The sequence below is a fragment of the Stigmatopora nigra genome, chromosome 9, assembly GCF_051989575.1.
Source record: "Stigmatopora nigra isolate UIUO_SnigA chromosome 9, RoL_Snig_1.1, whole genome shotgun sequence".
NCBI lineage: Eukaryota > Metazoa > Chordata > Actinopteri > Syngnathiformes > Syngnathidae > Stigmatopora > Stigmatopora nigra.
In genome coordinates this window covers 11,598,432-11,616,470 of record NC_135516.1, presented here as the reverse complement: position 1 = coordinate 11,616,470, position 18,039 = coordinate 11,598,432, and the positions used below count along the sequence as shown (strand labels likewise).

At 34.6% G+C, this 18,039-nt stretch overlaps 1 protein-coding gene across 2 annotated transcripts in view; it reads right to left on the bottom strand.

Moving 5' to 3' along the window:
- The window catches only part of ephb1 (EPH receptor B1), a 104,288-nt gene that overhangs the window by 11,528 nt on the left and 74,721 nt on the right, over positions 1-18,039 (bottom strand). The window contains exons 10-12 of one of the 2 annotated variants that reach the window (XM_077723981.1): positions 14,823-15,011; positions 14,042-14,289; positions 4,620-4,835 (exon numbers count right to left, since the gene is read on the bottom strand). In XM_077723981.1, coding sequence (XP_077580107.1) covers positions 4,620-4,835; positions 14,042-14,289; positions 14,823-15,011 — 653 coding nt within the window. The remainder of the gene's footprint in view (positions 1-4,619; positions 4,836-14,041; positions 14,290-14,822; positions 15,012-18,039) is intronic. The other variant, XM_077723982.1, reaches the window with a different exon arrangement.

Genomic DNA, 18,039 nt, shown 5'->3' with positions numbered 1-18,039 from the left:
GTTTGATATCCAAGTACTGTTTGATATCTAAGTACTGTTTAATATCTAAGTACTGTTCGATATCCAAGTACTGTTTGATATCTAAGTACTGTTTAATATCTAAGTACTGTTCGATATCTAAGTACTGTTTAATATCGAAGTACTGTTTAATATCGAAGTTCTGTTTAATATCTCAGTACTGTTTTAATATCTAAATATTTTTAATATCTAAGTACTGTTTAATATCTAAATATTTTTTAATATCTAGGTACTGTTAAAACCAGCTCTCAAAATTATATTCATGAGAGAAAGTTAATCTAAATAACTACTGTTTTCAACAGTACTCAAATTTTAAGCAGTACTTAGATATTAAACTCTCTCTAATAAATATAATTTTGACAGCAGGTTTCAACAGTATACTCATCAGTATACAACAGTATACAACATCTGAGCACCATTTAATTGGTCGTGATGACAGTATTGCCTTAAAAAAATTAAATAGCACATATTTGATTGAAAGTGGAAAAGCACCTGTAAAAAATCTATATAGCAAAAATGTTCACTTCAAATTGGAGCACACGGCCAGCGTCTGTCAGGGTAAAATGATGCAAATAGAAAGCAGCCAAGTGACAGAAAACAGCAGCACATTTCACATCGTGTGACTAGTGAAGCAGAACGGACAAAATGTCGATTGGGTTGCGGGCAGACGAGCTTTGTTGCAAACTCCGTATGACCTCGCCTTTCAACCTCTTTCCACCCCAATGACACAGACAAATACGCCAATGGCAAAAGGTACTTGAAGATGTATACTCTTTGTGTTTGTCCACAAACATACAGAAATAGAGTATGCACAGAAAATAATGGTAATGATGTGTTTACCACACCATCATATGGGGAAAATGTTTGACCTCATTTCGTAGACCAATCATTTTGACAATTTTTGTTCTAATGACCTCAAATTTTCACAGTTTGTGTAGAAATGTTTCTAGTTTTTGTGTGTAACATTTGACATTTCTATCTTTTCAGGTTAAGAAATGCCTTTCAATTCAAAAGAAAAGGCATTTGGTGTGTTAGAGTATGCTTGGACTCCGAAGTCACCGAAGACAGTGCCTTTCTTCACAAAGTTTGCAAAGAAGGCACCAACCTCAAAACATTTTAGGACTTGGCACCAAATGTATAGGTTTTCCTATCGCAGGACAAACTCCACACAGGTGGACTGACCTGGATTGGAACCTTGCAATGTGGGTTTGCACACTTGTTCTTCTAATACACTTCAGAGGACTACGCAAGAAGGCTTCACGAACTGTCTCTGTTGATGTCGATGTCTGTCCTGGTGATTTAGGTAAGCAAAAACAGCCCTTTTCTTGAACATTTTGCGGTCTAGTCTTAATTTGTTTTGTAGTTGGTGCCTTCTTTGCAAAATTTGTGAAGAAGGCATGCTGCAGTCTGCAGTGACTTAGTCTGTCATACTGTATCATGCAAAATGCTGTTTCTTTTGAATTGTACACCATTTCTTAACCTGAAAAGATGGAACTGCCGAACTTTACAAACAAAAACTATAAACGTTTCTTGACCAGCAGTGAAAATTCGACACCATTTCTTAACCTGAAAAGATGGAACTGCCAAACGTTACAAACAAAAACTAGAAACGTTTCTTGACCAACAGTGAAAATTTGACACGATTTCTTAACCATAAACGATGGAACTGCCAAACGTTACAAACAAAAACTAGAAGCGTTTCTACACAAACAGTGAAAATTTGAGCTAATTTTAATGAAAATTCTCAAAATTATTGCCCTGCAAAATCGAGTCAAACATTTGGGAAAACCCTGTTGTACACCTTCATTTAAAAGTACTGATCAAGTCTAGGCATAATTTTTATATCTACAGTAAACAAATCCTTTTGTCCTATGCCCCCTTACAACGGTATACCTACTCACACTGTATACGAACACCTCACAACATAGCCTCAACGTGAACCCATGTTCATGTTAAACACAATGACCAGCCAGTCCCCCTTGACTATACATCGTACCAAAACGCATGTACAGTAATTGCAGTGCCAAACACTGCATAGAAAAAGAAGTGTCAAAGAAGGAGATTAATTTGCCCGGGGAGTAGGTCGATGCCAATGTAAATCACCGCATGTTAGCGCAATTTAATTTTCCCCAACTCCCTCGGCCTTGTCTGCAGCAGCAGTCTCGCTTGCTGATTGGTTGCGACAGGTCATAGCCAACCGAGCAGGTCATGAAGGGAAGGCGAGCGTGGCTCGCTTAATTACGCTGTAAAACCGTGTGTGTATGAGACACAAACCCCCAATATCCCCTGAAGCTTGTTTGCATGTCCGCTTTAAATACGTTAGAGGAAAGATCTTTATAACAAGGAAGTCTTAATGAACTATCCTTAGGATTCTCAGTAATGTATAAAAGCATTATTTACCGTATTTTCATGACTATAAGGCGCACTTAAAAGTCTTAAATTTTCTCCAAAATAGACAGTGCGCCTTATAATACAGTGTACCTTATAATACAGTGCGCCTTATAATACAGTGCGCCTTATAATACAGTGCGCCTTATAATACAGTGCGCCTTATAATACAGTGCGTCTTATAATACAGTGCACCTTATAATACAGTGCAGTGCGCCTTATATATGGAAAAATGTCATTCATTGAGGGTGCGCCTTATAATGCGTGCGCCTTATAGTCGTGAAAATACGGTACCTTTAGGGTTTGCTGAACTCAAGTGAGTGACATAGTGTTGTTTTTGTTTTTTAAGAGAGATGAAAAGAACTATTTTGGAAGAGAAATGAAAACCTTTCATGCGAATGAAATTAAAAAAATATATATTTTAAGAAGTCTTTCTTTTGAGCCTCCAGGCAGACTACTTACTACCTGCATGTGTCAAATACATCACAAAGCAGTCCTAAAATAGAGCCCCTTTCATAGTATAAAGTATTAATATTCATATCCACCCGTAATATATACAGTTCTATCATAGAAGTAACAATATTCTGTATAATCAGAGCGTAAAGAAAACCTAATTAACATTAAATGTCCATGAGGCTAACTGAGAAAAGTAAACAAAAGAAGGGTGAAATGCCAGATATGAAACAACATCTAGGAAACGACTGGCTCCAAAAGCAAAGTACATTTTTTGAGTATAATAAACGTTCCCAGCCTTTTTCAGCACTATTTTCAAGCAGTCTCAAAGGATTCCTTCTAAATTCTCAGTAGCTCTATTGTCATTGCCATCTTGAAGTCTTCAAAACAGGTCCCCTTGATGAGCCCGTTGATCTTGGGAATGAAGGAGGGGGAAAAAAACTCATGCAGCCAGGGCCCCTTAATAGAGGGGGTTGTTGCTGTTCTCTGAATCTGTCTTACGCTCAAGGCGTTGTTAGCAGGCACAATGTTTAAAGACATTCTGAATTGTTTATATGCTTTTGTAGGTATACTAGTTCATCTGTTTCAAACTGTAGGGGAAAACTGATAGTTTGGTCTTTAAATATATATTGTATGACATTATCCATTGAACTTTATGGACACATTTTGTATTCAGTACTTCTGTGTATAAACTCAACCTCAATTTGTCTTTCAAATTCTGCTATTAGTAAACATTATGGATTCTCCAAAAAAAAAAAAAAAAAACATCAGTTCATTTGTACTCCAACCTTAAAATATATGAAATTAGGGATACCGAATTTTCACGACTATAAGACGCACTTAAAAGTCTTAAATTTTCTCCAAAATAGACAGTGCACCTTATAATCCAGTGCGCTTTATAATCCAGTGCGCCTTATAATACAGTGCACTTTATAATCCAGTGCGCCTTATAATCCAGTGCGCCTTATAATACAGTGCACCTTATAATCCAGTGCGCCTTATAATACAGTGCACCTTATAATACAGTGCACCTTATAATCCAGTGCGCCTTATAATACAGTGCGCCTTATATATGGAAAAAAATGTCATTCATTGAGGGTGCACCTTATAATGCAGTGCGCCTTATAGTCGTGAAAATACGGTAACTAGATAAAAGTAACACATAGAAAACACTTACCATTAATTACACATCCAGACACCCACTATAGGAGTCTTCATGTTAGTTTTGTGTTCATGAGGTTGCCTGAATGTGTTTTGAACGAGAATAAAAAGTGGCATTCGATGAACTAACGAATGGCTTCTGATAATTACAGATCTGTGGTGTGGAGGAGGTAATGAGAAGCCAAAACCTCCCATGATGCCTCAGTAATAATGAACGATGAGTGAAAGAGAAGGAGTTAGGCAAACACGCATTCGGAAGAGATGGGAACTGTCAGTTGGAGAGAGGGCGCCTTGCCCTTTGGTTTCCATGCACTTTGGGCATGTCAAGGAAAGAGAAGCCTTCCCAGAGGAGGCTTGTCTCCACACTAATGAAGAAGTGACAGAAGCAGAACCATGGCCCGTGGCAACAGAGCATAGGAAAGAGGGACTGATGATAAGGAGAAGGAAGAAAGTGCCGTGAGCTCTGGGAAAACTTTGCACTTTGTGAACTCCAACAGAATATTGTTTGGATGACACAAATCTCATTGGACAGGTTTGTGATTGGAATACCAGTTGAAAATTAAACGTAATAGTATACTGAATCTCAGAGTAGTACTCACCAACGAGCTAGTGTAGCTGGGATCGGAGGTGTCCTCTTGCAGGTAGCGAGATAGGCCAAAGTCTGATACTTTACACACAAGGTTGCTGTTGACCAGAATGTTTCGTGCGGCCAAGTCTCGATGCACGTAGTTCATCTCTGAGAGATATTTCATGCCGGCTGAGATTCCACGCATCATTCCCACCAATTGGATCACTGTAAACTGACCATCGTTTTGCTGCAAAATACAACAGTTGTATTATTTTAGAGATTTATTGGTAAGAAAATCAAACTACATTGCAGTAGTAATCTAGAAAATGTACTCAATACTCTCCCAGTAACTTGTAATTGTTAAGGTTATTTATTGACGAAAGCAAGAATGTGGATTTTATTTATAATCTGTCAGTAAAAATATAGTGATGAAAACTCCACCCTTAAAAAATGGGTGGGACATGGGAACAAATACAAGGGTGAAACAGATCGATAGAAACACAAGTCGGAAATGGCGGTTAGCAAAGCCTGCTTCAAAGCTCACCCGAGATCAAAAAGATTTGAAGCAGCCGTCCGTGAGTTTGAAGGAGAAAATAGGGGACTTGGATGTTGATTAAAATTTCCTTAGAATAACAGTAGACCTATGTGTTCAACCAGTTTGTCATTCTTTTGAGTAAAAAGTCTTACTATACTATGTCATTTTAAAGAAAAGAGCCCTACTATACTATTTCATTTTTTATACTATGTCGTTTTTTGTACAATGTTGTTTTTTTTAAAGAAAAAAGCCTTACTATACTATGTCGTTTTTTGTACTATGTCGTTTTTTAAAGAAAAAAGCCTTACTATACTATGTCGTTTTTTAAAGCAAAAAGCCTTACTATACTATGTCGTTTTTTGTAGTATGTTGTTTTTTCCAAAGCAAAAAGCCTTCTTATACTATGTCGTTTTTTGTACTATGTTGTTTTTTTAAAGAAAAAAGCCTTACTATACAATGTCGTTTTTTAAAGCAAAAAGCCTTACTATACTATGTCGTTTTTTGTACTATGTAGTTTTTTAAAGAAAAAAGCCGTACTATACTATGTCGTTTTTTAAAGCAAAAAGCCTTAGTATACTATGTTGTTTTTTTAAGCAAAAAGCCTTACTATACTATGTCGTTTTTTGTAAAATGTTGTTTTTTTCAAAGCAAAAAGCCTTACTATACTATGTCGTTTTTTTTACTATGTTGTTCTTTTTAAAGAAAAAAGCCTAACTATACGATGTCGTTTTTTTAAAGAAAAAAGCCTTACTATACTATGTCGTTTTTTGTACTATGTTGTTTTTTTTAAAGAAAAAAGCCTTACTATACTATGTCGTTTTTTGTACTATGTTGTTTTTTAAAGCAAAAAGCCTTACTATATTAAGTTGTTTTTAAAGAAAAAAGCCTTACTATTCTATGTCGTTTTTTAAAGCAAAAAGCCTTACTATACTATGTCGTTTTTTGTACTGTCGTTTTTTAAAGAAAAAAGCCTTACTATACTATGTCGTTTTTTAAAGCAAAAAGCCTAAGTATACTATGTTGTTTTTTTAAGCAAAAAGCCTTACTATACTATGTCGTTTTTTGTACTATGTTGTTTTTTTCAAAGCAAAAAGCCTTACTATACTATGTCGTTTTTTAAAGCAAAAAGCCTTAGTATACTATGTTGTTTTTTTTAAGCAAAAAGCCTTACTATACTATGTCGTTTTTTGTACTATGTTGTTTTTTTCAAAGCAAAAAGCCTTACTATACTATGTCGTTTTTTGTACTATGTTGTTTTTTAAAGAAAAAAGCCTTACTATACTATGTCGTTTTTAAAGAAAAAAGCCTTACTATACTTTGTCGTTTTTTAAAGAAAAAAGCCTTACTATACTATGTCGTTTTTTGTACTATGCGTTTTTTAAAGCAAAAAGCCTTACTATACTATGTCGTTTTTTGTACTATGTTGTTTTTTTAACGAAAAAAGCCTTACTATACTATGTCGTTTTTAAAAAAAAGCCTTACTATACTATGTCGTTTTTTAAAGCAAAAAGCCTTACTATACTATGTCGTTTTTTGTACTATGTTGTTTTTTTAAAGAAAAAAAGCCTTACTATACTATGTCGTTTTTGTACTATGTTGTTTTTTTTAAAGAAAAAAGCCTTACTATACTATGTCGTTTTTTAAAGCAAAAAGTCTTACTATACTATGTCGTTTTTTTTCAAGCAAAAAGCCTTACTATACTATGTCGTTTTTTAAAGCAAAAAGCCTTACTATACTATGTCGTTTTTTGTACTATGTAGTTTTTTAAAGAAAAAAGCCGTACTATACTATGTCGTTTTTTAAAGCAAAAAGCCTTAGTATACTATGTTGTTTTTTTAAGCAAAAAGCCTTACTATACTATGTCGTTTTTTGTAAAATGTTGTTTTTTTCAAAGCAAAAAGCCTTACTATACTATGTCGTTTTTTTTACTATGTTGTTCTTTTTAAAGAAAAAAGCCTAACTATACGATGTCGTTTTTTTAAAGAAAAAAGCCTTACTATACTATGTCGTTTTTTGTACTATGTTGTTTTTTTAAAGAAAAAAGCCTTACTATACTATGTCGTTTTTTGTACTATGTTGTTTTTTAAAGCAAAAAGCCTTACTATATTAAGTTGTTTTTAAAGAAAAAAGCCTTACTATTCTATGTCGTTTTTTAAAGCAAAAAGCCTTACTATACTATGTCGTTTTTTGTACTATGTCGTTTTTTAAAGAAAAAAGCCTTACTATACTATGTCGTTTTTCAAAGCAAAAAGCCTAAGTATACTATGTTGTTTTTTTAAGCAAAAAGCCTTACTATACTATGTCGTTTTTTGTACTATGTTGTTTTTTTCAAAGCAAAAAGCCTTACTATACTATGTCGTTTTTTAAAGCAAAAAGCCTTAGTATACTATGTTGTTTTTTTTAAGCAAAAAGTCTTACTATACTATGTCGTTTTTTGTACTATGTTGTTTTTTTCAAAGCAAAAAGCCTTACTATACTATGTCGTTTTTTGTACTATGTTGTTTTTTAAAGAAAAAAGCCTTACTATACTATGTCGTTTTTAAAGAAAAAAGCCTTACTATACTTTGTCGTTTTTTAAAGAAAAAAGCCTTACTATACTATGTCGTTTTTTGTACTATGCGTTTTTTAAAGCAAAAAGCCTTACTATACTATGTCGTTTTTTTGTACTATGTTGTTTTTTTAACGAAAAAAGCCTTACTATACTATGTCGTTTTTAAAAAAAAGCCTTACTATACTATGTCGTTTTTTAAAGCAAAAAGCCTTACTATACTATGTCGTTTTTTTGTACTATGTTGTTTTTTTTAAAGAAAAAAAGCCTTACTATACTATGTCGTTTTTGTACTATGTTGTTTTTTTTAAAGAAAAAAGCCTTACTATACTATGTCGTTTTTTAAAGCAAAAAGTCTTACTATACTATGTTGTTTTTTGTACTATGTTGTTTTTTTAAAGAAAAAAGCTTTACTATACTATGTCGTTTTTTTTCAAGCAAAAAGCCTTACTATACTATGTCGTTTTTTTTCAAGCAAAAAGCATTACTATACTATGTCGTTTTTTAAAGCAAAAAGCCTTAGTATACTATGTCGTTTTTTCAAGCAAAAAGCCTTACTATACTATGTCGTTTTTTTCAAGCCAAAAGCCTTACTATACTATGTCGTTTTTTTCAAGCAAAACGCCTTACTATACTATGTCGTTTTTTTCAAGCAAAATGCCTTACTATACTATGTCGTTTTTTCAAGCAAAAAGCCTTACTATACTATGTCGTTTTTTTCAAGCAAAAAGCCTTACTGTACTATGTCGTTTTTTTGATAAGATAAGTCATCAGTCTGCCAACTCTTGGGTCATGGGTTCAAATCCTACAACCTTGCAAATATTTTTCCACTATTATTCAGGTAAGTGAAAGGGATAAAAGTACAAGTACTACAGCTTTCTGTCTCAGGGTGGTGGCCCAGTGGATAAGTCATCAGTCTCCCACATCTGTGGTCCTAGGTTCAATTCCCATTGCATGCAAATATTTTCCCAATATTATTCAGGGAAATGGAAAGGATAAAAGTACAAGTACTACTTCTTTCTCTTACAGGGTGGTGGCCCAGTGGATAAGTCATCAGTCTAACACATCTGTGGTCCTGGGTACAAATCCCGGTGTATGCAAAGATTTTCCCAATATTATTCAGGTAAATGAATGAGATAAAAGTACAAGTACTACTTCTTTCTCTCACAGGGTGGTGGCCCAGTGGATAAGTCATCAGTCTACCACATCTGTGGTCCTGGGTTCGATTCCCAGTGCATGCAGAGATTTTCCCAATATTATTCAGGTAAATGGATAAGACAAAAGTACAAGTACTACTTCATTTTCTCACAGGATGGTGGCCTAGTGGATAAATCATCAGTCTACCACATCTGTGGTCCTGGGTTCGATTCCCAGTGCATGCAGATATTTTCCCAATATTATTCAGGTAAATGGATAAGACAAAAGTACAAATACTACTTCATTCTCTCACAGGGTCGTGGCCTAGTGGATAAGTCATCAGTCTACCACATCTGTGGTCCTGGGTTCGATTCCCAGTGCATGCAGATATTTTCCCAATATTATTCAGGTAAATGGATAAGACAAAAGTACAAGTACTACTTCATTCTCTCACAGGGTGGTGGCCTAGTGGATAAGTCATCAGTCTACCACATCTGTGGTCCTGGGTTCAATTCCAAGTGCAGGCAAAGATTTTCCCAATATTAGTCAGGTAAATGACAGAGGTAAAAGTATAAGTACTACCACTTTCACTCACAGGGTGGTGGCCTAGTGGATAAGTCATCAGTCTACCACATCTGTGGTCCTGGGTTCAATTCCCAGTGCAGGCAAAGATTTTCCCAATATTATTCAGGTAAATGAAAAAGATAAAAGTACAAGTACTACTGCTTTCTCTCACAGGGTGGTGGCCCAGTGGATAAGTCATCAGTCTCCCACATCTGTGGTCTGGGTTCAAATCCCAGTGCAGGCAAAAGAATATGTTCTAATGGCTGAGTGTCTAACTGAATAAGTGTTCAGTGGTGGATGAAAATGCCTTACTATACTATGTCATTCTTTCAAGTAAAAGGCCTTACTATACTATGTCGTTTTTTTCAAGCAAAACGCCTTACTATACTATGTCGTTTTTTTCAAGCAAAAAGCCTTACTATACTATGTCGTTTTTTTTCAAGCAAAAAGCCTTACTATACTATGTCGTTTTTTTTCAAGCAAAAAGCCTTACTATACTATGTCGTTTTTTTCAAGCAAAAAGCCTTACTATACTATGTCGTTTTTTTCAAGCAAAAAGCCTTACTATACTATGTTGTTTTTTTCAAGCAAAAAGCCTTACTATACTATGTCGTTTTTTCAAGCAAAAAGCCTTACTATACTATGTCGTTTTTTTCAAGCAAAAAGCCTTACTATACTATGTCGTTTTTTTCAGAAAAAAAGCCTTACTATACTATGTCGTTTTTTTTCAAGCAAAAAGCCTTACTATACTATGTCGTTTTTTTCAAGCAAAAAGCCTGACTATACTATGTCGTTTTTTCAAGCAAAAAGCCTTACAATACTATGTCGTTTTTTTCAAGCAAAAAGCCTTACTATACTATGTCGTTTTTTTCAAGCAAAAAGCCTTACTATACTATGTTGTTTTTTTCAGGCAAAAAGCCTTACTATACTATGTCGTTTTTTTCAAGCAAAACGCCTTACTATACTATGTCGTTTTTTTCAAGCAAAAAGCCTTACTATACTATGTCGTTTTTTTCAAGCAAAAAGCCTTACTATACTATGTCGTTTTTTTTCAAGCAAAAAGCCTTACTATACTATGTCGTTTTTTTTCAAGCAAAAAGCCTTACTATACTATGTCGTTTTTTTCAAGCAAAAAGCCTGACTATACTATGTCGTTTTTTCAAGCAAAAAGCCTTACAATACTATGTCGTTTTTTTCAAGCAAAACGCCTTACTATACTATGTCGTTTTTTTTCAAGCAAAAAGCCTTACTATACTATGTCGTTTTTTTCAGGCAAAACGCCTTACTATACTGTGTCGTTTTTTTCAGGGAAAAAGCCTTACTATACTATGTCGTTTTTTCAAGCAAAAAGCCTTACTATACTATGTCGTTTTTTCAGGAAAAAAGCCTTACTATACTATGTCGTTTTTTTCAAGCCAAAAGCCTTACTATACTATGTCGTTTTTTTCAAGCAAAACGCCTTACTATACTATGTCGTTTTTTTCAAGCAAAAAGCCTTACTATACTATGTCATTTTTTTCAAGCAAAAAGCCTTACTATACTATGTCGTTTTTGAAAGCAAAAAGCCTTACTATACTATGTCGTTTTTTTCAAGCAAAAAGCCTTACTATACTATGTCGTTTTTTTCAAGCAAAATGCCTTACTATACTATGTCGTTTTTTCAAGCAAAAAGCCTTACTATACTATGTCGTTTTTTTCAAGCAAAAAGCCTTACTGTACTATGTCGTTTTTTTGAACCAAAAAGCCTTACTATACTATGTCGTTTTTTCAAGCAAAAAGCCTAACTATACTATGTCATTTTTTTCAAGCAAAAAGCCTTACTATACTATGTCGTTTTTTTCAAGCAAAAAGCCTTACTATACTATGTCGTTTTTTTCAAGCCAAAAGCCTTACTATACTATGTCGTTTTTTTCAAGCAAAACGCCTTACTATACTATGTCGTTTTTTCAAGCAAAAAGCCTTACTATACTATGTCGTTTTTTTCAAGCAAAACGCCTTACTATACTATGTCGTTTTTGAAAGCAAAACGCCTTACTATACTATGTCGTTTTTTCAAGCAAAAAGCCTTACTATACTTTGTCGTTTTTTCAAGCAAAAAGCCTTACTATACTATGTCGTTTTTTTCAAGCAAAACGCCTTACTATACTATGTCGTTTTTTCAAGCAAAAAGCCTTACTATACTATGTCATTTTTTTCAAGCAAAAAGCCTTACTATACTATGTCGTTTTTGAAAGCAAAAAGCCTTACTATACTATGTCGTTTTTTTCAAGCAAAAAGCCTTACTATACTATGTCGTTTTTTTCAAGCAAAATGCCTTACTATACTATGTCGTTTTTTCAAGCAAAAAGCCTTACTATACTATGTCGTTTTTTTCAAGCAAAAAGCCTTACTGTACTATGTCGTTTTTTTTAACCAAAAAGCCTTACTATACTATGTCGTTTTTTCAAGCAAAAAGCCTTACTATACTATGTCATTTTTTTCAAGCAAAAAGCCTTACTATACTATGTCGTTTTTTTCAAGCAAAAAGCCTTACTATACTATGTCGTTTTTTTCAAGCCAAAAGCCTTACTATACTATGTCGTTTTTTTCAAGCAAAAAGCCTTACTATACTATGTCGTTTTTTTCAAACAAAACGCCTTACTATACTATGTCATTTTTGAAAGCAAAACGCCTTACTATACTATGTCGTTTTTTCAAGCAAAAAGCCTTACTATACTATGTCATTTTTTTCAAGCAAAAAGCCTTACTATACTATGTCGTTTTTGAAAGCAAAAAGCCTTACTATACTATGTCGTTTTTTTCAAGCAAAAAGCCTTACTATACTATGTCGTTTTTTTCAAGCAAAATGCCTTACTATACTATGTCGTTTTTTCAAGCAAAAAGCCTTACTATACTATGTCGTTTTTTTCAAGCAAAAAGCCTTACTGTACTATGTCGTTTTTTTGAACCAAAAAGCCTTACTATACTATGTCGTTTTTTTCAAGCAAAAAGCCTTACTATACTATGTCGTTTTTTTCAAGCCAAAAGCCTTACTATACTATGTCGTTTTTTTCAAGCAAAACGCCTTACTATACTATGTCGTTTTTTCAAGCAAAAAGCCTTACTATACTATGTCGTTTTTTTCAAGCAAAACGCCTTACTATACTATGTCGTTTTTGAAAGCAAAACGCCTTACTATACTATGTCGTTTTTGAAAGCAAAAAGCCTTACTATACTTTGTCGTTTTTTCAAGCAAAAAGCCTTACTATACTATGTCGTTTTTTTCAAGCAAAAAGCCTTACTATACTATGTCGTTTTTTTCTGGAAAAAAGCCTTACTATACTATGTCGTTTTTTCAAGCAAAAAGCCTTACTATACTATGTCGTTTTTTTCAGGCAAAAAGCCTCACTATACTATGTCGTTTTTTTTCAAGCAAAAAGCCTTACTATACTATGTCGTTTTTTTCAAGCAAAACGCCTTACTATACTATGTCATTTTTGAAAGCAAAACGCCTTACTATACTATGTCGTTTTTTCAAGCAAAAAGCCTTACTATACTTTGTCGTTTTTTCAAGCAAAAAGCCTTACTATACTGTGTCGTTTTTTTCAGGGAAAAAGCCTTACTATACTATGTCGTTTTTTCAAGCAAAAAGCCTTACTATACTATGTCGTTTTTTCAGGAAAAAAGCCTTACTATACTATGTCGTTTTTTTTCAAGCAAAAAGCCTTACTATACTATGTCGTTTTTTCAAGCAAAAAGCCTTACTATACTATGTCGTTTTTTCAGGAAAAAAGCCTTACTATACTATGTCGTTTTTTTCAAGCCAAAAGCCTTACTATACTATGTCGTTTTTTTCAAGCAAAACGCCTTACTATACTATGTCGTTTTTTTCAAGCAAAAAGCCTTACTATACTATGTCGTTTTTTTTCAAGCAAAAAGCCTTACTATACTATGCCGTTTTTGAAAGCAAAACGCCTTACTATACTATGTCGTTTTTTCAAGCAAAAAGCCTTACTATACTTTGTCATTTTTTCAAGCAAAAAGCCTTACTATACTATGTCGTTTTTTTCAAGCAAAAAGCCTTACTATACTATGTCGTTTTTTTTCAGGAAAAAAGTCTAACTATACTATGTCGTTTTTTCAAGCAAAAAGCCTTACTATACTATGTCGTTTTTACAGGAAAAAAGCCTTACTATACTATGTCGTTTTTTCAAGCAAAAAGCCTTACTATACTATGTCGTTTTTTTTCAGGAAAAAAGTCTAACTATACTATGTCGTTTTTTTCAAGCAAAAAGCCTTACTATACTATGTCGTTTTTTTCAGGAAAAAAGTCTTATTATACTATGTCGTTTTTTCAAGCAAAACGCCTTACTATACTATGTCGTTTTTTTCAGGAAAAAAGTCTTACTATACTATGTCGTTTTTTCAAGCAAAACGCCTTACTATACTATGTCGTTTTTTTCAAGCAAAAAGCCTTACTATACTATGTCGTTTTTTTTCAGGAAAAAAGCCTTTCTATACTATGTCGTTTTTTCAAGCAAAACGCCTTACAATACTATGTCGTTTTTTTCAAGCAAAAAGCCTTAATATACTATGTCTTTTTTGAAAGCAAAAAGCCTTACTATACTAGATTTTTAAAGAAAAAAATTCTAAAACCCAGGTTGAGAACCACTACGTTAGAGTCACTCACCCTAAGGAATGAGTCGAGGGCTCCGTTCTCCATAAACTCCGTGACAATCATGACAGGCCGGCTCTTGGTGACGACACCTTCCAGACGAATGATGTTGGGATGGTCAAACTGTCCCATAATGGATGCTTCAGCCAGGAAATCACGTCTCTGCTTTTCGACATAACCTGCTTTCAAGGTCTTGATGGCGACAAAGATTTCCCTCTTGCTGGGTAGCTTTAGACGGCCCTTGTATACTTCTCCAAATTCACCTGAAATAAAAGTTTGTGTCATTGCAATCCATAAGGAGTGGATAATTTGCTTCATAATAAAAAAAATATATATGTTCATGTTTGAGTTGCGTTTTGATTTGATAATCTAATTTACTTCATCCCTCTAATCTGACTTGGTGAAAATGCAAATCAACGAGCTATTTCAACCTCAAACTCATTACTAATGCTATTTTAGTCTGGGGGAAAAATACTATCAAATAGCTTACTAGAACATGGCTATACATACTAGATATAAGACATTAAAAAGAACAAATCGTAAAAGCAATTACCTGACGATCACTTGCTTACATTTTAACAGTCATATTGGAAATTAACCATAATCCAATGGACATATGTAGCAGGAATAATTTCTTATGCAGTTACAGTAAATCCCATGGTATCTGGCCTATATTTGGTTCATGTCCATGGTTCTCAATGATTTGCTAGCTTTACATCCCTAGCAAATGTGTTCTACCACAGAGATGTAAAATAACAATGCAGAAATTCAGTAAAAAAACAGAGAGATTGACTACCTGCACCAATAACTTCCTCAATTTTAACAGTCGATACATCAATCTCCTTGGCAAACTCATGGACTGCTTCATTGGGGTCTTCGTAGGTGAAGGGGTCGATGTAGATCTTCATCCCTGGGGAGCCTGAGAAGTGGGTCGGGCAGCCCAGTGGTGAGGGGCAGTTAGACATGTCGGCTCGTAAAGAGAGTTCTAGAACAACCAAAAGGTGTCCACAGTGAGAAGAATCTCATCTATTTTTTTTTTTCCATGTGGATGAAGTATGCTCGTAATGGCTGACGAATACAATTGACCTGAAGGTTGACACTCCAATCACAATGTGAAACAGGAGTACTTCCCATCAGTGCAAGCTTTTAACAATATTAATAGGGACAACTAAACATGATATATGAGTTTCCTTAAGATAAATGGAAGGTCTTTACCAGATGGAATTGGTTATTATATCACAAAACTGACATTTTAAAAAGTATGGGTGATGAGTCACAAGGCCAATTTCAGTTCCACGTCAAGACAAATACGATACAAATATGATATAGATGTCAGTTAAACTATGATTAGTTATACAGTCATGTAACTAATATCCATGTGTTCATTTTGTGTATCACAAAAATAAGTCTATAAACCATTTTGTATGTAAAAAAGTTATAGCTTCCTAAGGTTTTTCAAGTTTTGGACCCTCAGGGTTGTTCGATTTTATCGGTTTTATTTTATAAATAATCCTATAGCAAGCAGAATTGGATGCCGAGATGTGGGAGACCACACAGTCACCGAATATTTTTCAACCTACCCTTCACCCGCCATCCCCCCTTGCAGCTTCTCTCAATTCTTTGATAGTGCTAGAAGCAATTTTGCCTACAGCTTTTCCCTACAGGCTCATGAAGCGATAAAAACTGCAGCGCCATCAATTTGCTTTTTATGCCCCTTGGCAATATGAGAGCTAGTGCACAGTTCTCGGACCTGCCGACGATAATACCACAATCCTTGTATTGACACAGCTAGTGGGCATCACTACTGAGAAGAACTTGTAAACATATTCAACAGACACCGCCATAAGATGGACATAGCTGTGAACAAGCAGATGTCAAATCATTATTCTTAAGAGTGGCGACAGAGGCAAAGTGGGACAAAAAAACCTCAGGCATGAGCATGATTGGAATAAATCCACCTGCATCAAGTCAATTTGGGTTCTTTTCATTTGCATAACACGTGGCGATGGAAGGGTCTCAAGAGATGGAGTCGGGATGAGCTCTGGTCTTGGAGGGATCAAGGTAGCTCACCACTATCTTCACTTAAAGCTGATTCAGAGTACAGCACTAATTGCCTTGAACCCTGTCTGTATGAACCTAATTGGTCATTAGAGATTCTATTCAGATTAGATTCAAGGTAATCCATTAAGGGGTTTATCGCTAAGCATTCCAAAAGGTCTCCTTCATACTGCAATTATTTTTGGTGCTATAAGGCACAACTAAAATACTATTTTTTTCCCCCAAATGCATTTTATAAACCGGTGTAACTACTGCTACAACTACTACTACAACAACAACAACAACTACTACTGCAATAACTACTACTACTACTGCTACTGCAACAACTACTACTACTACTGCTACTGCAACAACTACTACTGCTACTGCAACAACTACTACTACTACTGCTACTGCAACAACTACTACTGCTACTGCAACAACTACTACTACTACAACAACAACTACTACTGCTACTGCAACAACTACTACTGCTACTGCAACAACTACTACTGCTACTGCAACAACTACTACTGCTACTGCAACAACTACTACTGCTACTGCAACAACTACTACTGCTACTGCAACAACTACTACTACAACAACTGCAACAACTACTACTGCTACTGCAACAACTACTACTACAACAACTGCAACAACTACTACTACTACAACAACTACTACTACTGCTACTGCAACAACTACAACAACCACTACTACTACAACAACAACAAAAACAACCACTACTACTACAACAACAACAACCACTACTACTACAACAACCACAACAACAACAACTACTACTACTACTACTACTACTACTACTACAACTACTACTACCACTACCACCAACACCACTACTACCACCTTTTATAATCCGGTGCGCCTTATAGTGCTGACAATACGGAAACCAAATCCTTTCACAAAGACACAACAGCAAATCCATTATTTTCTTGTTTCCCATTTCTAACAACACTTTCATATATTATTTAGCATCCAGCAGTATGGACTATTATCTGGACTATCTTTTAATGGCCATTTCATAAATAAAAACAGATCTTTTCTTGAATATTTCACAAGTCTCTTATCTAAGTGTGTGAGGAAAATGTATCAAAACCACTGTCCTATTTTTACCAAGCCATGAAAGAAACAATACGTACTTTCAAAGGGGGGGAAGTACATTGGTGTTGTGGCTACTGCATGACTTTCCCTTTGACAAGAGTTCACACTATTTTCCAATTACTTTATTTTCTAGTAGATGGATGCACAAAAGTGGGGGAATCTCAAAGAGATTGTGATTTATTGAGTTAACTATGTTATCAATGATGTTATTTGCCCTGGGCTATGTTGTGAGTGGTATTAACTACTGTAGCTTGGGACATTTTATTAAAGAGTTTTTTTCGCAATTTGCTAAACTGCTGCTTTTGTTAAATCTGTCGAAATCACTTGTATCGCGAAAAAAAACGTCCTGATTTTCATATCTGTACATTACTGTAGAAATATCCACTCAGCAGTTCATTTGATTATGAAGATATGAATTATGTTAAGGGATACATTTCAAATGATCTGAAACTGATTTGCATAATGTAATGTTCACTTATCAGACTTCAAAATAATAACTAAATCAATCTTCATGCTGTTTTAATCTACTTGCCTGTATTCATCTTACATTGCGTCAAATCCACAAGTAAAATATGTGTATTATGACGATAAAATTGATAAGCCCATTAAAGATAAGCAAGATAAGTGACGACTATACTACACTTGTTAGACTTTGTGCAATAAACGCCTTTTTTTCATCATGATTTATTTAATTTTAGCCGTTATGCAGATTCCGCAACTTTCATTTTTCAAGTTTTGATAAGCTTGTATCTTGACATCTAAAAATGAGGACACATTATCACATGTTTGTGTGTACGGTAATGGCGGGGCATCTAAAAGGGAATTTGGCATATTTTCTAAAACTTCACCTAAAA